Source organism: Ursus maritimus, unplaced genomic scaffold (assembly GCF_017311325.1).
Source record: "Ursus maritimus isolate PB19 unplaced genomic scaffold, ASM1731132v1 scaffold_7, whole genome shotgun sequence".
Classification (NCBI taxonomy): Eukaryota; Metazoa; Chordata; class Mammalia; order Carnivora; family Ursidae; genus Ursus; species Ursus maritimus.
Genome location: NW_024426885.1, coordinates 57,021,805 through 57,045,517, shown reverse-complemented (window position 1 = coordinate 57,045,517; position 23,713 = coordinate 57,021,805). Strand labels below are relative to the sequence as shown.

Sequence of the window (23,713 nt, the reverse complement as noted above, 5' to 3'; positions counted from 1 at the left end):
CCAATGGCTGGCTCTGGTAGTAATAACTGCCTAGACTGTTGGTGTTAAACTGCACATTCCAGATAATTCATACCAAAGTATATGGAGGTTTGATCAGTGCGCTATGCTACCTGTGTAGGCATCTTGACTTGTCTGAGCAGTATATAAAAATGTTGAATCTTAATCTTTCTCTGAACACTCTTGAAATCTCAAATTAATTATCTCCTTATACATTAAGGAAGGCATATTTTTATATTTATTTTAACACAGGTTTGACCCACGTAGGTCCACTTACATGTGGCTTTTCTGTATACAGTACAGTACTGTAAATATATTTGCTCTTCCTTATGATTTTCTTAATAACATTTTCCTTTCTCCAGTGTATTTTATTGTAAGAATACAGTATACAACATGTATAACATACAAAATATGTGTTAATCAACTGTTTATGTTATCAGTAAGGCTTCTATAGTAGGCCATTAGTAGTTAAGTTCTGGGGGAGTCAAAAGTTATACATGGATTTTTGACTGCATGGGGGTCAGCATCCCTAACTCCTGTATTGTTCAAGGTCAACAATATATCACTGGAAATCTAAAAATGTGTAATTATTAAGATAAAGCAGTTAGTGTTTGCATGAGAAAACTATTAACATTATGTTTAAATGTTCAAAGGAAAAAGAATCTGATACCCTTTAAGAATTAAAAGTAAGTCTGTTTACTTGTTTACTACCTGTCTTCCCACTAAAATATCAGCTCTATGAGGGCAAGTCTTGTCTGCCTAGTTCACTTCTGTGAGCCTAGCACATAGAACAGACCCTGCCCTATACAAAGGTTTCAACAAATATTTAATTTTTTTTTAAGTAAAAGAGAAAGAAATACAAGTCTCTGAGAAAAGACAGGCTAGACATAGACCACATCTTCCTATCAATTATATATGTACTCACCTATACACACATGGGAGAGAGTCTTCTTTCCCTACTTGATGGTAAAACAAAGGAAAAGGGAAGTTTGTAGTCACTATTTTATTTCTCCTTCATATGTGCTTCAACAGCCTTTGAGACATACCACTACAAGACATTTACCAGACATTTTTATAACTGTTTATATGTCTATTTACCCCAGTAGACTATTAATACCTAGGATACATCTTATTTAATTCTATAATTCCAGGGCCCAAAATAAAACCAAATTCAGATACCAAATATTTAACCAAAACAGGTAAATATTAGGCAAATGCTGTAAATATTAACAAATGTTCACATATGAATAAAGAAAGGGCACAAGAGTCTAAATACGGTTTCTTTTGTAATCTTCTGTCTCTCTTAACAATACCTTAGTGAAATACTAATTGTTCACTTCCTTTCTACAACCTTTCTTGCTCACAGTAAGCCCATATTTTGAGACTGGAACAAACTCTGACCTAGGTTTATTTAGTATTTCACATAATTTTTGTCCTTTTTCTTTTTTAATCAAAGCATTAAAGAAAACACAAAAGAATGTCTTTTTTTTTTTCAGTTCTAATTCAAATCTTTAATTCCATCTAATTTTTTTTTCTAGCTGAAGGCAAAAGCTAAAACCAGGATAATTGAGAAGACTACCTTCTGTAGGGATCTCCCAGTACCACAAAGTTACATGTAAAGCAAATTTTAACCATGTTTCTTCTACAACTTTAAATTTAACTGACAAATCTTTAAGACTTCTGCTAAACCCAGATCAATACTTACCTTCATTTCCAAACAACAAACTAAATAATGTTTATTAATAGAAAGAATATATATATATACAGACAGACATATATATACATCTGTCACAAGTCCTTGTTTTTTGCAATTTCATGTATGAACAGCAAATGCCATACATTGTATCATATCATAAAATTAGTTTCTCACATAAGCCAAATAAAGTCCCATAATCTTACCATCCTAAGGGATCCCAAAGAAAACAGGACATGTGTGTTTGTATGTGTCAAATGTTTCCTTCTTTCTAAAAATAACCATCCAGATGTTTCATTTCAGAGGTAATACCTGAACAAGTACCAGTCTAAAAAAGTCATTTTCACTCATACATGGAACATAAGGAATGGAGCTGAGGACCACAGGGGAAGGGAGGGAAAACCGAATGGGAAGAAATCAGAGAGAGAGACAAACCATGAGAGACTCTCGACTCCAGGAACCAAACCAAGGGTTACAGAAGGCGGGGGGGTGGGGGGGGGTAACCAGGTGATGGGTATTAAGGAGGGCACATGTGATGAGCACCGGGTATTATATGCAATTAATGAATCGTTGGAACACTACAACAAAAACTTATGATATACTATATGTTGGTTAATTGAACCTAATTTTTAAAAAGTCAATTGCATTTCTATGCACCAACAACACCAGAAATATAATTGATCTGAGTCCAGAAACATACCCACATATATATGGAACTTTGGCATTTAACAAAAGTGACATATCCAAACAGTTTTTCAAAGTAGTTGTACCAATTTATACTCCACCAAGCAATGTATAAAAGATCCTGTTACTTCAAAGTCTTTCTAACATGTCAGACTTTTTAATTTCTGCCAACTGAATTGCATAAAATGGTACTTCATTTGCATATCTCTGACCACCAGTGAAGCTGACTGGTGCTTATTCCTCTGTAAAATTCCTTTTATGCCCATTTTTCTTTTGCTTTTCTTATTGATTTGTGTTCTTGTGACTCTTATTGTGTTTATGTCAATATTTTCCCCAAGTGGGTCTTTAAGAATTTTTTGATGTAAGAAAGTTCTTAATTTTGATATAATAAAATACATTAGTCTTTATAGGTTTTTGGATTTTGTTTAATAAACCCTGTTATACATTCAAAGCTTTAAAATATTCATCCTATTTTTAATGACGGGAAAAATCAGGGGGAAGTGTCACAAACTTAAAGACAGATATAAAGGGGTGCCTGAGTGGCACAGTTGGTTGAGCACCCAACTCTTGGTTTCACTCAGGTAGTGATCTCATGGTCATGAAACTGAGCCCCACGTCAGGCTCCGTGCTCAGCACAAAGTCTGCCTGAGATTCTGTCTCTCTCCCTCTGCCCCCCCCTTTACTCATGGGATTTCTCTGTCTCTCCCTCTCTCTAAATTAAATAAATTTTCGCAGGACATCTGTGTAGGCTCAGTCAGTGAAGTGTAAGCTTTCAGCTCAGGTCATGATCCCAGGGTCCAGGGATCGAGTCCCCTATAAGGCTCCTTGCTCAGTGGGGAGCCTGCTTCTCCTTCTGCCTGACACTCCCCCTGCTTGTGCTCTCTCTCTCTCTTACAAATAAATAAATAAAAAATTTTTAAAATAAAAGATAGATGTAAAATTAAAATCTTTAAAGTACCATTTTATAATATCACAAAAAAGAATCACATGTTTTTGAATCAGAAGACTCATTACTATTAAAATGTCAGTTCAGCACAAATTGATCTACAGATCTAATTTAATCCCAATCAAAATCCCAGCAGGCTTTTTTGTAAAAATTAAAAAGCTAATTCCAAAACTTCTATGGAAGTGCAAGGGACCTAAATTTACAAAATCGAGATAATTTTTATTTTAAAACTTACTCTGAGGTACAATAATCAAGACCATGTGTTATTGGTGTAAGGGTAGATATACAAATTAATGAAACAGAACAGAGTTCTGAAGCAGACACACAGATAATGGTCAACTGATTTTCAAAAAAGGTGCAAAAGAAATTCAATTGAGAAAGTAATTTTTTTTCAATAACTATACTAAAACAATTAAACTTCCATATGCGTCCACAAAATACTGGATCAACTGAATTCCCAGATGAAAAAGAAAATGAATCATGATGCCTAACTCACACCATTCATAAAAATTTATTTCCAGGTAGACTGTAATAGCAAAACAATAAAGCCCATAGATGATTACATATGAGAATATCTTCTTGACTTACAGTAGGCATTTTTTTAACAGAAAAGAAAAATCTCTATCCACAAAGGAATGAAATAATTAGCTGGAATTTACCAAAATTACTTCTAAATATCAAAAAGTTTAATATAATGAAAGAAGAGGCTTTTAATATCCACAACTAACAAGTCTCATATCTAGAACACACAAAAAGTCATCAGAGAAATAAAAAATTAAAACTACAGTGGAAAACCACTACATACACTAGAATCAAAAACACGGACACTTGCTAACACCAAGTTAGTAAGAATGTAGAACAAGTGGAATTCTTATACATTACTGATGAGAGTGTCAACTGGAAAATCTACTTTCAAAAACTGTTTGGTAAAATCTATTAAAGCTGAGTGTATACCTTATGACCTAGCGATTTCATCCTAAGTATAGGCCAGCAGGAAAGTCTACATTTAGGCACCAAAGTAATGCACAAATATGTACACAGCAGCACTGTTCATTAAGGCCAAAAGCTGTAAAAACTCAACTGTCCATCAATCTAACATGGATAAATTATGATCTATTACATGTTGAGATCTCACAAACATAACACTAAGCAAAAGAAGCCAGACTCAAGAGATGTAACATACTATATGATCCTACTTATGTAAAGTGCAAAAGAGGCAAAAAAACTAACCTATGTAATAACCTAGGATAATTGCTACCGTTGAGGTGAAGAAGTGATAACTGGTTGGAGGCACAAGGGGTGCTTCTAGGATTCTGGTAAGTTTCTATTTCTTGATCTAGGTGAAGGTTACATTGTGCATTCATAATGTGAAACTGTACTGAGTTGTTCACAATAATGTATGCACTTCCTTGTATTTCTTATTCTTGGTAAACCATGAAAAAACCTTAAATATAACCAATTGTGTGACTTAGAAGCAATGTCTATACATTGCAGGGGTACAGTAGAGGTTATCCGAAGGTAGCATACATACCAAAGGCAAAACATGTAGTCCAAACATTATAAACAATTCTTAGCTAAATCCTAGCTAATTGTTATAGGAATATTCTAAAACTAAATAAAATATTAGGTTTAATACTTTGCCATTGTATAGATATAAGTATGGGGGTAAGCTGTAAGATTATGAGTGAAAAATAAATAATCACTATGTGGGCCACATTTGCTGGGTCTCTACAGTTCTACCCAATTATGACCTTTCCTTTCACCAACCTCCCCTAAAACTACCCATGTCCTATCTTCCATAGGCAAATTCTTTAGGTAATCAAATGCCCACATTATTTATCACTTGAGGTCTCTAACTAAAGCCACTAAAGACAGTAAAAAAGAATAAAACAGAACCTTGGTGTAATGCTATATATTACAGTCTTTAGTAGAAGGATAAATTTTCTAAATTAGTCTCAAATTCTTTTTGAAAATAAATCAATAAATATACAAATAAAAATATCCTCTACCTCCAATGTTTTTTCACTTTCCCAAATTCTTTAAACTTACTATTTGCTCTTCATTAGTCCTTTATATTATGCCACTGGACAAAGCGCTTAAAAAGGGGGCAGGAAACTAAAATATGTTTCTAGTATCAAAGAGTTGCTTGAGTCGGAATTCATTCTCCTGATATTTCAACTCCACCACTGAGCTAAAATTCCTTCCAAGTTTTTCAGAACAGTGCTCTCACTGTTACTATCTCTGCTATCCATAGGATAAGCATTGGCCATTCCCCAAATTCCAGAACCATTTGCCATTTCACTGCTTTCCTCCCACACTCTAGTGGCGGGAGTTCAATTTGGCAGTTTGTCAAAAAGAATCAGAGTATAAAGCACTTGGTGATTTTTAACCAAATGTATTTGTTGTGTATACAGCATATGCCACATATATCACATAATACGATTTCACACATTATAATAGAACACAGTGAAGGATATACGACATAATCCTAGAATCCAAATATACTTCTCTTTGAGACCTTCTCTTTAAAATAATTTTCTTTTATGGAGCCAAAAACCATTAACTTACTTTTTTTAAATATACACCATTTCATGACAACTTATGCTATTACTGTTCCCTGCTAAGAATGACCAATGTCTTACATATTTATTATTAGGTGTTTTATAAAAACTATGTTGTCAAATAGATCACATTACGTGACAAAAACAGTACCAGAATAGCATTCATATTCCTTACCAAAAGACTCAGCAAAGAAACCATAAGAGATAATATGTCATAAATGCAAAGATAAAATCATTATAAAATTTTATAATATGAAGTGACAAAATGATGCTCCACTTTTAAATTAATTTAACAAACATTTATCAGGTGGTTGTCATGTATCAGGTATTGCTCATCAAATAAGACCTGGTGTTTGCCACCTTCAAGGAATTAAGAGTCTAGACTTACTGAACAAGTAAATTAATGTTGTATGAGGTAGTAAATCCAATGAAAGAGAGATGTTCAGAGTCTGTGGGGACACAGAAGAGGGACATCTAAATCAGCGTTATGAGGTCAGTACACACTTCCTGGAAAAGACCTGGGTTGAGCTTTCCTGCAATGAATAATTGGCTGAATGAGAGCAGTAATCCAGGTGAAGGAAATAGTTGGTAACTGAAGTGCAGAGGCATAGGGCAACATGGACCATTCAAGATACTTCAGGTTCTTGTTTGGAGGAAAGGAAAGAATCAGGAAATGAGAAGGGAGAGAATGGCAGAAAGATTTTAAGCATGGAAGTAAAATGAGTATATTTTCATCTTTAAAAGATATATTTGGCTTTGGTATAAGGTAAGGCTAATGCAGTAATCCTGAATTCAGGAGGCTACATTAGTAATGGAGAAGAGGGAAATATCTGAGAGACAGAAGGAGACAGAATTTGTTAAACTTAGAGACTAACTGGAAGAGAGGGTGAAATGAGAATGAAGAGTCTAAACTGCCTTGGTGACTATGTGGATGATGGTACCAGAACCGAGAGAACAGGACAAAGAGTGGGTCTAAGGTGGTAGGGAGCAGGGAGGAGTGATGAATTCATGTGAAATTATCTTAGGCATTATGTTTTCTTTATATTTTCTGAAGAGTCTCTATAAAATATAAATCATAGATAAAATATATAACAAAAAATAACTCCCCTATATTTGACCTAAAGTTTATTGTAGCTAGTATATTCATCTTAATTATTTAATTAGCAAACATTTCCTGATTTTCATAAAGTTATGTTGGGAAGAAAAATATCTGAACACCCCAAGTCTCTTTCACAAAGAAAAACAGGAATATTTAAGTTCTCTTATCTTCTCAAAATAGTTCCTTGCAGCAAGCTGATACATAAATAGGACAGTTCTTTTAAAAACAGACTGCAAATGAGTCTTACATTCATTAGAAAACTGTTGTATTATCATAAGTAAATACACCAAAAGGTAAAATGTACACTTTCATTTTAGAATATTAACACAGCAACAACACGAGTTATGCATAGTTTATGCAAAGCACTTCTTTTTAAGTTTAGGAAATCTAAACCTCTAGAAAATCGAAAAATAAAAAATGTATTCCTGAGTGGTCAGGTCTGTAATTTGTTATCTCCAACTATTAACAAGGAACTTTATAATTTATTTATGTATGGGAAAATACACCTTCAGCTTCATTAGTCCTTTCTCATTATATCTATGACAACACAGAATACACTTCTCTTTGCTTATTATGGATAAGCTATGGCATGTGAGGGGAAGGAGGAGCCTGCAGGGACGGAACAAGTGAAGGAAAGAACCAGGAATAGTACTCTGAGCCTCAGAGCTGTCTAATGAGCCACTCTGCCTCCCATAGCTAGCTCCTCAGAGCTCTACAAAAGACTAATAAACTCAAGTCAACAAAAACAAAACACTCACAAATCTAATTCCATAGCTAACACCCTAAGGATACACAGTTTGCTCCCGAGCAGAATTAGAGTACTCACTTTCTTTGCGAACTTCCTCAAGGGAAGTAGTAAGCTCTTCCTTTAAAACCGTGGCTTCCTGGGCGATCTTCTCTCCCTTGTCTAATAAATTCCAAGTTGCTTCCTCCACAGAAGCTAGAAGGACTCTGGCTCTTTTTGAACGTCCTTTTTTCCTGTTGGAAGGATTCTGGGGACAATTTACAAGTGTAGTAACCTAAAATTGGAAAAATACAAGCCACTCGTTAGACAAATTGTGAGAACAGAGTCCTGGGACATCACAGCCCAGAACAAAAGGAAGTATTTCACAGTAACATGATCTATTCCCAGTACTATTGGTACACTCTCATAAGTCAAGGCACTAAGAGCAATATTATCAGCCACTATGGAATTTCCAATTAAAGATAAAAAGGAAAGAAGGAAGGAAGTAAAAAGGGAGAAAGGGAGGACAGGAGGAAAGAAGAGCTACAGAGATTGAAACTTATCAAGTTTTACTACTGAAACAATGCAGTATATATTTTTTTATTAATTTTATATGTATTTATAAATGTTCATATGTAAGAATTATTTATATCACTTTATAATCAGCAGTCTATATTAAGAGGGAAGAAAAATCATCATAATTAGGTCAGTAAGTATTAGTCTATTTAGGCTGAGTATAGAGATTATTAATGTGGAGGGGGTACAAAACCACTCTGAAACATAAAACACTGGTTACCTCAGAGGAACAAAACCCAAATCATTACTATGACCTACATATTGGCCCTTTGTGACCTCTCTTACCTGTCCTACACTCTCCCACCTCAGTAGACCTCTGAAACAGGTCTTGTTCAGTCTCCTATCAAGAGGACTTTCTTGACTACCCCATCCTCACCCTCTCTCAATCTGTAACCTCAACCCACTTTATATTTCCTCAAAACACCTATGGACCCTGATTTTTTTATTTTGAAATTTATATTTATTTCATGCTCCTAATACTAAAATGTAAACCACGAAAGCAGAAAATGTGGTTTTTTTCCTCCAGTGCACCAAACAACACACAAAGTAGGTGTCCAATAAATATTTATTATATAAATGGCTTAATGAATGGGGTAGTTGAAAAAAGGGGCTTTTTAATCTCTATATTTTGCATTGTCAGAATATGTTAATAATGAACATTATTCCTTTTGCAAATTTGTTTAAAATAAGAATAAACTAGGGGCACCTGGATGGCTCAGTCAGTTAAGCATCTGCCTTCAGCTCAGGTCATGATCCCAGGGTCCTGGAATTGAGCCCCAAATCCTCTCCCTCTGCCTGCTCATGCTCTCTCTCTCACACTCTCTCAAATAAATAAATAAAATCTTTAAAAAAAGAATAATGATAAGGGCATTATTTAGAGATAGAAATTAAGCATCTGGGACACCTGGGTGGCTCAGTCAGTTGAGTGTCCACTCTTGATTTCAGCTCAGGGTCATGAGGTTGAGCCCTGCATCGGGGTCCACACTCAGCATGGAGTCTGCTTGTCCCTCTCCCTCTGCTCCTTCCCTCACTCACAATCTCTCTCTCTCTTTCTCAAAGAAATAAATAAAGTCTTAAAAAAAAAAAAAAGAAATTAAGCATCTGTATTTGGAAACTAAACTTCATACAAAATTACATCGTAAAAAATATCCATTTCTTAATTAAACCTTGAATCCCAATAATAAATTTGGTTAATATTTTTATAAGCAAAGCTGGAAGATCCCCACAGGAGAGCAAGGAAAAAAAACTCGTATCTAGTATTTAAAATGGCCGACCTGAAACTCCTATGGAAAGCTAGAATCCTATATATCATCAAATAGCCAAGGCTTATAACAATCATGAACCACATCTTTGACAATGAATTATACATAACCCTTCCTGCTCTGTAGCCCATAGAGGTTTGGCTTGTTTATTGCTTATAGAGCACAACATATTTGTTTATTTGTATATCTGGACCCAGTTTTTTAATTAGGAACTGAGAAAGAACTTACAAGCTATGGGGGAAATATGTAGATGAAAATAATTTTTGTTTGCCCTTCTCCTCCTCCATCCAATAGACCCTTCGCTTTATTCTAACTTGCTTTATTTTCATGTTCACAACCCAGAGTGTAGTACCTTGAAGCAAGTCTTTGTTTCCTCTCTTGGGAAATGAGAACATTTTCTTATGACTGTGTGAAGGTTAAATATGTAAAATGTCTTGTAAAATTCACAACATGACACAAATATTGGTTGACATTTAATGTACATTTTCTAGTCCATTCTGCACATAGATACAGAAAATCTGTTACCGGATCCTTGTCAGAGGTATTCTCTTGGGGCTACCCTCATGCTGCTCTTGGGGTCCCCTGTGCTAAATGTGATGAAGTCAGTTAACAGAGCACATTCTACATGTTTTGCAAGGAGTCAAATAGGGCCACGTGTCTTTATTATGTATTAAATAAAGATGATAATATGCCTGACTTATTACATGGGTTTTCACATACTCCAAAAGGTAGATATCTCACTATTATCAGTCTAATTTATATATTAAGAGTTAAAATATATTTGTTCCGATTAAGAAAAATTATAGCACCTAGTTTAAAATCTTTGTTTAAAATGAAGTATAAGTATCATTGTCTAAATGTTCCTTCAGAATGTATTTTAAGTGCCACAATTCATGATGCTTCCCACTGAACATTCTTCTATTATTGTTCAGATCCTCCATGCGCCAAATGTTTTCCATAGAATAGCCTGAGCTTTGAAATTAAAATGAGCATTCCAGAAATGCTTTGTTCCTTATAATAAATGCCAAAGAAGAAATGTGAAAAGAACATTGTATAAGAACATTGTGCTTCCATCAAAATAAATGCAGTTGCAGCCTGCAAGTTATTCACATTTATAAATCATTTATACCTATATCTTCTTCAGAAATACCCTAATATAGTTATTTAATATTGATTAAAGTCAAGTGACACTTTCAATGATTCACTTTATTTCAGAAAATAAAGATGCCTTAGTAATCCTGTGGGGGGAAAAAAGAAAACTAAATCTTTTTTTTTTTTTTTAACCTCAACTTATATAGGATCTAACCAGCTTGCCTCAGTGACTAACTCAGGATAACAGATGACTCTCACCAAAGGTTGGGAGAGCATTTGTTATCTGAAAAAGTCTCCCATCTCTTGAAGGAATATCAGCAATCAGTAAAAATTAGCTTTCAGGTTATTCTGTAAAATAATTCCTGTTTCTTCATTTTCTTTTTCAATACAAAATCAGTTCTATTTTTATAAGCAACACAAAAACTGTAGTTGGAATTTACCGCAAAGATGATTCTAATATAAGTCCTAGTCTATGCCTTGCGAACCTTTGTTTTTGTCACTAATGCACAACCCTCCCCTTTTTCTCTTTCTCAGACCTTAAGGGGTCCCTCTAATTTGGAAAATTTTTGGCTCCTCCAGGCTAGGCTCACTCACTTTTCTTTAGTCTGTAAATCTGAGCTAGGGTACAGACACACCTACACACATACATATAGAAATGAGCTCCCTATTGAAACGGTCCTACAGTAGATACTTCAAATAATATGAAAAGAAGAAATCCCCTGCTTTATTAATTCTGCACGTTTAAATTCCATAAAACCAGGCATATTTTTAATGTTGTGTAATATTTATATACTAAAATTTACAGTACAAAAAAAAAGGTTTTTCTAATCTTTCCTAATTCAGGTGTGCTTCTCTAAAAGCTCCAAAGATACTGATAATTAAATTAAGATGCTTAGTGAACCAAGCCATCAACTGTCATTATATAGAGCAACACTAGTGCACAATAGGAGCACTGCAGAACATGGCATGAGGTTTAATTTACTTTGATTTGTTGCATCAATACAACAATGGCTTCAGTACTTCAAATGCTAGCTTTGTAGAAAGTCTTCTCTAAATGCCAACTTGGGTTAATACATTTATATTCTATAACCGTATTCTTTCCCAATCTCTTTTTTTTAATTCTACTATCATTGTAGTATAAAAAGGCAATGTTAACACCACCTCTTCTCTTGTTTACTAACTAAAACACTGAATTTTAACCTTCCTCCAATAGCTCACAGGAACCTTCAGGGCTACTTTTGCTTCCTTGAGTTAATTTTAATGTGTGAAATAAAATATAAGACACTTAAGTCATATTAATTAGCTAAAAACTTCAGAGTTCTGGAAAAAAAGTAAAGGGTAGAAAAATAAAACTGTCTATAGACAGTTGTCTACAGTAAAACCAGTGATATCTTAAAGTAAAAGATACCCATCTACTCTTGGGAAGGGGAGGGTCCCTTCTTCAAATTATTGATAATTTCAACTGTTATTTATTTCCTACCAAAAACAACCTTCATTGTGTTAACAAAAGTACTGTGGAAGATTGAAGTATTGAGAATCCAGCAAATGTATACTGCTCTAGTGACATTTAACACTCAAACCAACTACAATCTTCTTTCAGATCATTTTAGACCAATAAACACTTATTGAGCACACGTTATGTTCAAAACAATACTCTGGACATTTAGAAAATAAAGATGAGTAAGCTCCAGTATGGTGATGAGAAATATACAACTAGCTGCAACATAAAAAGCAGAATGATAACTGCTTAGCCTTGTAAATACAAAGAAAGTGCTAAAGTGATGGCAAACATTCACAAGGATTAAGTAGGGCTTCCAAGAAGAGAATTTAAGAACAGAGCTTTCTACCAGGGCAGATAGCAGGGGAAGACAGCCAAGTGAAGGGAACCATGTGCAAAGGGACAGAGATTGAAATTATTTTTGTCTGTGCAGCAGATAATCAAGTTCAGCAGACTGCGGGGTAAAAACAGTCCTCTTCCATTTGTATTTCTTACTTCAAGGATTGACACCTCTAAACTGAGGCAGAAATCCAGAGGTCATCTGGGCTACTTCCTCTCTCTTATCCTCCTCTCTAGGTACTTTAAAATGTCTCTTTAAAAGCTTTCGTTTCTGTCACCTCCTCTGCAGCCCAGGGCCACTGCTTCTCATACCTGCTCCCTGGATAACTGCCCTAGCCTACACTCCTTCCATGCTATCCTCATGACACAGAAGCAAGGCCTCAATTTCAGGCTTATCCTTCACTCTATTGTTACAAAAAGTATATGCATCGATTCTGGCCTTCATCACGTCTCCACACCCATTCCACATTTCCATAAAGCCATCTTTCTACAATGCAAATCTGAAATACTTGCACCAGCTTAAAACCCTCCAATGGCTCCCAGCATCCCATAAGATAAAGTCTAAAGCATGGTCTGGATAAAGTCTAAAGCATGGTTTATGATGCAATTTATGATCTCACTTCTGACTAAATTTCACTCCCATCTTCCATTTGTGGCGTTTTCCCACAAGCTACTTATTAGGACCAGAACAAGAAATGTTTGGCATCCTCAGCCTGGAACATTCCCCCAACCCCACCCCACCACTCACAGCCCCTTGCTTTGTACCTCTCACACCACTCATTGTAACATATTGTAATTAGCTATTATCATACCATTTCCCCAGCTTTACCATGAACTTGGTAACAGCAGAGACCATGACTGCCTCATTCTAAAAACCCAGAGCTAGTATACTATAAATAATAAATAAGTAGTGGTTTAGTTAATAAAAAGATGAATGAAACTCTAGATTTTAGTGACTTTAACCAAGAGTTATAATGTTGAATGATTTGTTCAGTTACAAAGAGAGCTGATAGCTAAGACAAAATTAAAATTTAATTTCAGTGATAGCACATGGTAGTTTTCACCAAAAGGAATTCCTTAATGCAGGATATTTTGTCACCTCCCATGTCTACTATCATAGAAAAGCAAGTCTCCTTTCCTATACTTTATTTGAAGTCAGTTCAAAATGACCTAGAATCAAATATATATTTATATTTAGTCTTTTCTTTTCTGGCCAAAAAGAAAAAAGACAGTTTACATTAGTTCATTTTCAAACTATAAGTAAAAAGATTTTTATTACTGACTTTCACTTTCTTTAAGATTTTTTTTTTTAAGATTTATTCATTTATTTGAGAGAGAGCGTGCACGCACACAAGCACTGTGGTGAGAGTCAGAGGGAGAGGGAGAGAAAGTCTTAAGCAGACTCCGGGGGCTCCACCTCATGACCCTGAGAACATGACCCTGAGATCATGACCTGAGCCAAAACCAAGAGTTGGTCCCTTAACCGACTGTGCCACCCAGGCTCCCCACTGATTTTCACATTTTAATCCTTATATTAGTTTGCCAGGTCTGCCATACAAAGTACTATAGAATGGGTGGTTTACATAACAAAAACTTACTTTCTCATAGTTCTGGAAACTGAAAGTCCAAGATCAAGGTGTCAACAGGGTCAGTTTCTTCTAAGGCCTCTCTCATTGGCTTGCACTCTTCTCGTTACCTTCTCACTGTGACATGGTTTTTCACTGTGACATGGTTTTTCTCTGTGTGCATGAATCCCTGGTATCTCTCTCTGTATGTCCTAATCTCCTTTTATAAGGACACCAGTCATACTGGATTAGGGCCCACCTAAAGACCTCATTTTAACTTAATTACCTCTTTAAAGGCCCCATCTCCAAATACAGTCACAATCTGAGGTACTAAGGACTAGGACTTCAACATATGAATTTGAGAGGGATACAACTTCAGCCCATAACAATCGTGACCACTAATGACACAAAAAGTATAAAACTACCACCACCTTTTTAAAATATAATTTAGGGTTTTGTTTGTTAGATTAACAACACTGCTAGCCAAGCTATTACTTGGAATTATTGAGGGATAACAAAACACATGTCAATCCTTCTCCAATTCTTCCAGCCCTCTGGGCCATGCAGATGGCATAACAAAGCAAAGAGATTTACAAGTCAAACACAAACAGCTGTAGCTAAGTGTTCTAATCCAGAAAGTTATTCCTGGAAAAAATAGGAACTTAAACACAACCAGGAAAAAAACACACGCTAATGCAAATATCAAATACAAGTTTCTTTCAGTTTTTACTTAGCCACTTGCCACCCAAAAACAAATCTGGACTCCACATTTCATTTATTCAACAAATATCATTGGTGTACCTGCACTGAACCAGGAGGAAATGTCAGTGAACCTCATCCTACTGAGGAGGGACAAAAGAATAAACAAATACATACATAATTGTGTAACATAATAGTGAGTATATTTGATATGTGCTATGAAGAAAGTGAAGAAGGCTAAGAGAACAGATATGTGATAAGGAAGGGCTAGTTAGATGTGGTATCAGGGAAGGCCTCTCTGATCAGGTAAAAAGGACCCCAAGGAAGTAGAGGAGTAAGACATTTGACTATCTGGAGGAACATATTCCAAACAGGAAATATCAAGTACAAAGGCTCCAAAACAGAAGCTTGATTACTTTGTTCCTGGAGCAGCAGGAAGGCCAGAGTACCTACAGCAGAGTGAGGTAAGAGCATAAGAGATGAGGTCAGGCTGACACTGAGGCACCAAATTGTACAGGCCTTGTAGATCACCATCAACACCCAAAATTCTATTCTTGTGATTGGGAGCTATTCAAGATTTTAGAACAGGAAAGGAACAAGATCTGACCTAAAATTTAAAAGGACCGTTATGTCTGCTCTAGAGAACAGACTGGGGATTAGACAGGGACCAAGGAAGATGGATGAGAAACGGAAGAAGGAAAAGCAGTTAGGAGGCTGTTACAATAGCCCAAGTGGAGATCACATTGGATTGTTTCAGGGAGCATTGGTGGACTTGCTGGGAAGTGGCAGAATTTTGGTAATTCTGGTGAGTCAACAAGGTTTGCTAATTGATTGGTATATATTATGAAAGATACAGAGGATCAAGGATGACTCTATGGTATATGGCCCGAATAGCTGGGTACATGCAGGTAATATTTACTTAAGGACACATGAGAAGGAAGGAGAATCAAGAGCTGAACTTTGGGCATGTTAAGACTGCCTATTAGAGTTGCTAAGTTGGAAACTAGTATACGATTCTGAAGTTGTGAAAGATAAGGGCTGGAAGTATGTTCCTTATAGCTTACATTTTCATTGTAATTATTCATATATAAATGGTTTACTGGTCTTACTAGAATTTCAAAGATGTTTGAGAACAGTATTTTTTTTAACTCATAAGACTAGATGATATCTCCCGAGAACAAAATATAGCTAGAGAAGTTGCAGGACTAACCTTTGGGCACCCCAACCTGTAGAAGTAATATTTTTAGGAAACCCAACCATTAACCTAGTAATCATAGGATATGTGGCTTTTGCCATTTTGAATGTGACTATTATTTAGAAAAGATACTCGTTTTATACAGAGCAGTAATTCAAAAACAAATTCAGGCTTTAGTAAAAAAATGTAATGTTAATCATACATTGTCTTTTTCTACAAATAAATGTTTCCAAAATTGTGGTGAAAAACTATCAAGATATTGAATTAAGCAAACTAAGGAGAAATTATATTCATGTTGCTATTTATACCTAAATCAAGCATTAATCCTTCCGGTCAATCAATAATCAATAAGTTATAATGAAGTACTGATTCAAAGAAGTGCTAAGCAAGGAAAAGGAAAAGGACAATTCTTTTCCATCAATAACCACTGACTGCTTAAGGAAACAAAATAAGTGAAAAATCCAATCAAGCCAAACCTAGCCCTAAAATAAAGAATGGGTTGACTTCACATGCAGTAGTTTAGTCATGTGACATGGTCCATCCATCCAGTCCAGCATTCCACTTCCAGCAGTGGGGTTTGCTTTTGACCCCTAATTCTGTGTCTCAGCTTCATTTAATAAGCATTTATTACCCTATCAACCACAAAGTTGAATAAACTATGCCATATGCTTTATCAACACAATCTTATAAAACTTTGTTGCATTTTACTCCCACTATCTGTTGCCAGATTCCTTTTTTCCCATCTACCCTAGACCATCAGATTTTCTCCTAACCCAAAACTCCTTGTTATTTAAGATATCCAGGGGAAATGTACCTGCTAATCATGTATGAATAAGAGACAACAAACAATAGGAAAGACCATAAAAATTAGATTTGTAGAGCTCTATGGTCAAAATTCTAAAGTAACACAAATGTGGTTTGCCTACAGCCCATAATCGTTTTAAATGTTAATGCTTAGTTTAAAATTGATTATGCACAACAAAAGAAATCATCAACAAAATGAAAAGACAACCTACCAGATGGGAGATAATATTTGCAAATCAAAATCTGATAAGGGGTTAATATCCAAAATAAATAAAGAACTCAAAAAACTCAACAGTAAAAAAAAAAAAAACAATTCAATTACAAATGGGCAGAGGACCTAAACAGACATTTTTCCAAAAAAGACATACAGATGACCAACAGCTACATGAAAAGGCCCTCTATATCACTAATCATCAGAGTCAAAACCACAATGTCAAACCACAATGAGGTATCACCTCACACCTGTTAGAATGGCTATCATCAAAAAGACAGGAAATAGAAAGTGTTGGTGAGGATGTGAAAAAAGGAACTCCTGGGCACTGTTGGTGGAAATATAAATGGTGCAGCCACTATGGAAAATAATATCAAGGTTCTTCAAAAAATTAAAAATAGAACTACCATATGATCCAGCAATTCCACTTCTGGGTATTTATTAGAAGAAAATAAAAACACTAACTCAAAAGGATACATGCACTCCCATGTTCACTACAGCATTATTTACAATAGCCAAGATATGGAAACAACCTAAGTGCCCACTGACCAATGAATGGATAAAGAAAATGTGGTATACATATGCAATGGAATAGTATTCAGCCATAAAAAATAAAATTTTGCCATTTGCGACAACATGGATGGACCCAGAGAGCATTGTGATAAGTGAAATAAGTCAGACAGAGAAAGACAAATACCATATGATCTCACTTACATGTGGAACCTGGAAAACAAAACAAAACAGGGGGCACTTGAGTGACTCAGTTGGTTAAGCATCTGATTCTTGATTTTGGCTCAGGTCTCCATGCTGAGCAAGGAGCCTGCTTAAGATTCTCTCTCTCCCTCTCTCTCTGCCCCTCCCCCTGCCCCACTCACACTCTTTCAATCTCTCTCTCTCTCTAAAAAATAAATAAAAAATAAAAACAAAAACAAAAACAGTTCACAGATACAGACAACACAATGGTGGTTGTCAGAGGCAGGGAGATGGAGGCTTGGGCAAAATGGGTCAAAAGGTACAAACTTCCAGTTACAAAATAAATAAGTCATGAGGATGCAATGTGTAGCATGGTGACTACAGTTAATAATACTGTATTGCACTTTTGAAAGTTGCTGAGAGAGATCTTAAAAGTTCTCATCACAGGGGCACCTGGGTGGCACAGCGGTTAAGCGTCTGCCTTCAGCTCAGGGCGTGATCCCGGCGTTGTGGGATCGAGCCCCACATCAGGCTCCTCCGCTATGAGCCTGCTTCTTCCTCTCCCACTCCCCCTGCTTGTGTTCCCTCTCTCGCTGGCTGTCTCTCTCTGTCAAATAAATAAATAAAATCTTTAAAAAAAAAAAAAAAAGTTCTCATCACAAAAAGTAAAATTTGTAACTTGTATGTATGGTGATGGATGTTAATTAGACTTATTGTGGTGATCATCTCACAATATATACAAAACTGATTCGTTATGTTGTACATCTGAAAATAATGTTATATTTCAAATTATACTTCAATTTAAGAATAAAATAAAATTAATTAGGTTGTGTCTGCCTCATTTGTCAGCATTGTCCCTAAATCAATAAACGTATTTCTGCCTCATTTTTTGTAAAAATTTAATAACAGTCACCAATCTTGAATCTTATTGGCCAGCGCTTAACCTTTGGTGCTCCAAAGTCCCATCTTAATACCATCAGGATATTATCATAATCCCTTAATTCTAAAACACCATTAATTATAACATATACCATTAATTACTTCTTTTTAGTATGTAAGTACAGATAATATTTTGTCAATATTGAACCTTCCAAATCCAAGGCTGAGCCTTAAGGCCTAGTCCCCACAGAGAGAGAGAGAGGGAGAGGGACAGAGAGTGCGTAGACAGAACAAAAATACCATTGATCAGCTTTGAGTTTCAAAGTTGATTCCGTTGAGGTCTTAAGAAAAAAATAGTTGTGGAAGCCATTAAAGGAAAAGAAAATCATTTTCTAAATTATTTTGCCTCCTATTTAGCAAAGGTTAGATCTGATAGACTAGATCATCAAGTTTAATGAAAAAGATCTGGTCAGATAGGGGGGAAAAAGTAGGGAAGCTCCCCTCACCTAGCCTCAAAAGACTAGTAGAAGAAAGGGCTGACAGGTAAGAAAGATAAGTAAGATACATGTCCTTATTTCTCCTGTCTGAGGTTCACTCAGACTGGGGAGCTGTGTTAGCATGATTGAGGAGTAATACTGAAAACAGAGTTGGTTCCATTTATCTTTGGAACTCTGGAAGAAAACTGCTTTATGACTGCCCTGCACAAACTGTAGGGTGGCCACAGTGTCATCTTGGCATCACAGTATAAGTAGAAGGAAGAGCAGCTTAGCTTTCCTAAGTCACCCTTAATTCCCATGAGGCATGGATAAGCCCCACACCATCCCAGACACCACAAAGGACCATCAAAATGTGGCTGTGCTAAAGACTGGTGGGCCTTCCCTGAGCTCACCATGGTGAGAAGCAAAGTAATCCTGCAGCACAGGCTAAGTAGACGGATAATACCAAACACTTGACAGAGGATGTAGCTGGGATTTAAGGGTCTGAAGAACCATCAAGGGCCGAGCATCTTGAGAGAACCACGGACCCTAACCAAGATGAGAGAGAGTAGTCCACAAATTCTATCAGCAAAAGACTACAGAGGAAATACACAGAGGCACTCACAAGATAACTATGTATGAGTTCAGCCATCCCTCAAAGATCACCAGTACAGAAGGTATCCCAGACCAGCCACTCTGCAGCAATAGGCCCTAAGTCCATATCCCACTCCCATGAGGTCACATAAGCAACACCCTCACCCAACCACCATTTCTGATCATTTTATCTAAAAAGACTGAGTATTTACCAAAAGGGACTGTGGGTAATTTGTTAATCCTTACAAGCACTGAAAAGGAAAACTACATTAAATGTTCATATCTGTCGTAAAATATAATTTCAGAATGTTACAAATGTGAGGTAGAAAATGTATCTAAATTGAAGAACCACAGTATTTTGCTTTATTGGGGTTGAGAATGCAATTGTTTCCTAAAAGAAAAAACTCAAGGGTGCCTGGCTGGCTTAGTCAGAGGAAAATGACTTTTGATTTTTGATTTCAGAGTCACGAGTTCAAGGCTCATTTTGGATGTAGAGGTTTTAAATAAACTTTAAAAAAAAATTTTTAAAGGACTCTTCTGCAAATCACAAACCACATTTGTTAAGTATTAGTTCATAGAGCACTCAGTGCTATAATACTATATATATCCAAATTCAGCTATATCAGGGTTAAGTAACTTTTCCAGAGGTAAAAATTATTTATAGATTATAACAAACTATGTCCTGGTTCCAAACATTCTAAAGGAGAAGCACTAGCTCTCAAAAATCTCATTTCTCAGGTCACGGTTCCTAGTGACCACGGGCTTAGTCAAGGTGTGGGAGAAGCAGATCCTCTTCAGAAAAAAAATTGACAGGTCCCTCACAACAGGACAATCACCCCTGGGCAGCCTCTTCAGAGCAGAGCAACAAATGAGTATCAGAGCTGAGAAATTCCTGGTGACCTCACCACTCTGTACCAGCAGACAGATAAGGGTTTAAGGCAGTGGTTTACAACTTTGGCTACATAATGTTGCAATTTGAAAGTTAAAATTTACAGTCTCCAACACTGCTTCCTCAAACTTTACTGCAACACAAATCACCTGGGATCTTATTACACCAAGATTCTGATTCAAGGGGCAGGGATAAGGGTCTGCATTTTTTGGAGTTCCTAAGTTAACCAGAGGCAGCAAGTCCATGGACAACACTGAGGTGGCAGCAAGGTCTTACTCCAGTGGCTATACAATACAATCACCTGGAAGACTTTTTAAAAATACTGTTAACAGAGTCCTACTTGGGATTCTGATTTAATTGGCCTTAGCTGTGGCCTGGGTATCAGGATGTTTGTAAGTTCCTTAAGGGATGCCTTTGCATGGCTCAAGCTGAAAAGCACTGGTGCAGGTGATTATAAATATACACTTTTTCATGTGATTTGACACTACATCACGATTTCAGACTTGTGCATTATCAATCTCTTTCCTCATGGCAATTCCACCCCAAATAGAGTCCACCAAAACTAAGATGCCATGGCTACTCAAAAACTTAGAGACCACCATAACCTAGTCCATATGTGGATCCATAATGCTACCTAGTAGCGGGCTGCTGAGTAAGGGAGAGCTGCAGAACATGGATCCAAGACCTCTCAGCTCTAGTAGTTTTCCTAGAGCTGCTACTAAGAATCATAATGGGTCCTAGGAGGGCTAATTGAGCATGTTACCGAGTTGATGCAGGTTACCCCCAGGAATTCCTTACAAATGTATTCCAGGTGAGCACTACCGAACTCATTAGTAAAAGTCAGAAGGGGCACTGTACTAGGGTAAGCCTTAGGCTAAGATGCAGAACCAGGTTCACTACTGGCTGATATTAAGGCCAGCACAGCATTTCTCACATTGTAATCTCCTGGGAGCTTTTAAAATTACTGCTTGGTCCTACTCCCAAAGATTCTAATTTAATTGGTTTCCTGTGTGGCCTGGGCATCAGGATTTTTAAAAGCTCCCCAGGTGATTTTAATGTGCAGCCAGGGTTGAAAACCACTGGACTAACAGGATCTCAATAGTAACAGAAATTTTCTGAATTGCCTAGTTAACACTCTTCCCCCAAGGGAGGTTTTTGTGTCTCTCACAGGGGTTGGCCACAAATAACCCCACCATAATTTTCTTACAGGGAGCTCCCAACTGTGTATGGGATACTGCCCATTTCTTACACTTCTTTATTTTTTTAAAACATTTTTTCTTACCCTTCTTTAATCAGTAAGTACAGATTATCTCCATGAGAAAATTGTTAGTCTAGAGCAGAAGCCTGCAAAAAAAGTACCCAGGGCCAAATCTGGCCACTTGACTGTTTTATAAGTAAATTTATTGGAACACAGCCATGTTTCATTGTAAACATCCATTTGTTTACATGTTGCCTATGGCTGCTTTCAAACTCAAACAACAGAGACCCTATGGCTGTCAAAGCTGAAACTATTTACTATCTGGACCTATACAGAAGAAGTTTGCCAATCACTAGTGTAGACTCCTGGAGTGTCAAGCTGTGGCAGTATTTCTTGAGACAAGCTGGGTGTTCTGAAATAGTGCAGGAACTTCTGTGAAGGGTAGAATCACACTTCGAGCAGTGAAAGTGATGACATCTGGGGAGATATGGACTCCTATCCCTTCAGCCAGCTGAACCACAATTGCTCCCATCAATCTAGCGTGTTCCACTAAAAAGGCAAGTGGATCTGGGCTTATCAATCTACACCACCTAGCTGCCTATGGAATCAGTTTATAAGAAAAAGACCTTATTCCACAGCTAAGTTAGAGGTGGATATCTGTGGGGTCAGTCTGAATTTGTGGAGGAAAAGACAAGCTGTGACTCAAAAGATAAAGTATTAACAGAAGTGGAATGGATTGGGGGTGGTCAGAGAAATAAGAACAACATGGCAGCAACGTTGGAATAGAATGAAAATCAGAGTCTGATAGAGTAAAAGGTCTAGGAAGCAAGTAAGAAAAGGTGAAAATATGCAGAGACTGACATCTGCTCACAGCTAATCTCAAAAGCTACCAAATTCTGGTGGTGGGAGCACCCCTTATACGCTCAGCCAAGCACAATCCTGCTGGACTTGTGCTATTTTAACCAATTAGCTATTAGTTTTTCTTATCCTTATTTTAATTTAAAAAGCGGCTTCCTTTTTCTCAATTATTTGTTTCTTAAGGAAACTATGGCATCACAGCTTTCCCATAGGAGCCTTCTGGCAATAAATGAATGCAGAAATTAACAAATTAACTTTATTAGAATCAATTCAACTATTGCTGAATCACCTTAAACTTTAACACATTAGTAAGGCAGAATTAAGTTTATTTCTTCATCCTACCATAAAAATAACATCTTTATACTTATTAAGCTTTGAACCTATAAAGTGTTTAAATAAGACATTTATATACTAACTTCTAAGGCTACTTGTTGAGCTTATAGTCGAAGCTCAAATACTTGCATATAAAGTAATCTACAAGAACACTATATGTGTGCAGACCTGTCTTTCAGATTTCCCTGGAACCGTCAAGATTAATTCTGACATAAATTCTATTGACAGAATCAGCAAGGCTTCTGAAAAGAAGCTTGGTGATAAAGTCAAGGAAACCTAAGTAAATGGCATCATGCTTATTCAAAATGACCTATGATATGACAGAAAACACCACAAACAAATGAAACTTGAATTATTTTCTGAAAGAAACAAAGGAAATTATATTCTAGGAGGCTAAGAAGCCAAAGCAGGTCTTCTCCCAGCTACCTGAAAGTCAATCAGATCTTCTGTAGAACAGTGAGAAATGAACCCTTTGGACATCTAATCATCTAATTGCTTTTTTGCTTTTCTTCCCCTTGGCTGAAGGAGAGAAAGCAATTCTGTTGAGAGTAGGGTGTGGCAGAGAGGTTCTGCATGGGAGCCAGGAAAGAAAGAAAAACATGGTGCTTAGAGGAGTAAGAATTCACCATCTAGGCACTTGTATTGGGTTTTACTCTAACAAGGAAAGGAAGGATATTGGAGAAGGAGCTGAAAGGGGAATTTTGTGTGACTCGAGGTGTAAGTATTGTTTCATTGGGGCCCATGTGACAGCACAGTTGGGAAGAGAGGCATTCTCGCCTCTGTAGAAGCCCAGAGCCATTCTGCCACCTTGAGAACTGGCAGCTTTGGAGGCACTGGGACATGGCTAC

At 36.5% G+C, this 23,713-nt stretch overlaps 1 protein-coding gene across 1 annotated transcript in view; it reads right to left on the bottom strand.

Annotated features, from left to right (window-relative positions):
- The window catches only part of CTNNA3 (catenin alpha 3), a 1,592,500-nt gene that overhangs the window by 1,479,581 nt on the left and 89,206 nt on the right, over positions 1-23,713 (bottom strand). The window contains exon 4 of the mRNA XM_008695933.2: positions 7,807-7,999. Within this exon, the coding sequence (XP_008694155.2) occupies positions 7,807-7,999 (193 nt within the window). The remainder of the gene's footprint in view (positions 1-7,806; positions 8,000-23,713) is intronic.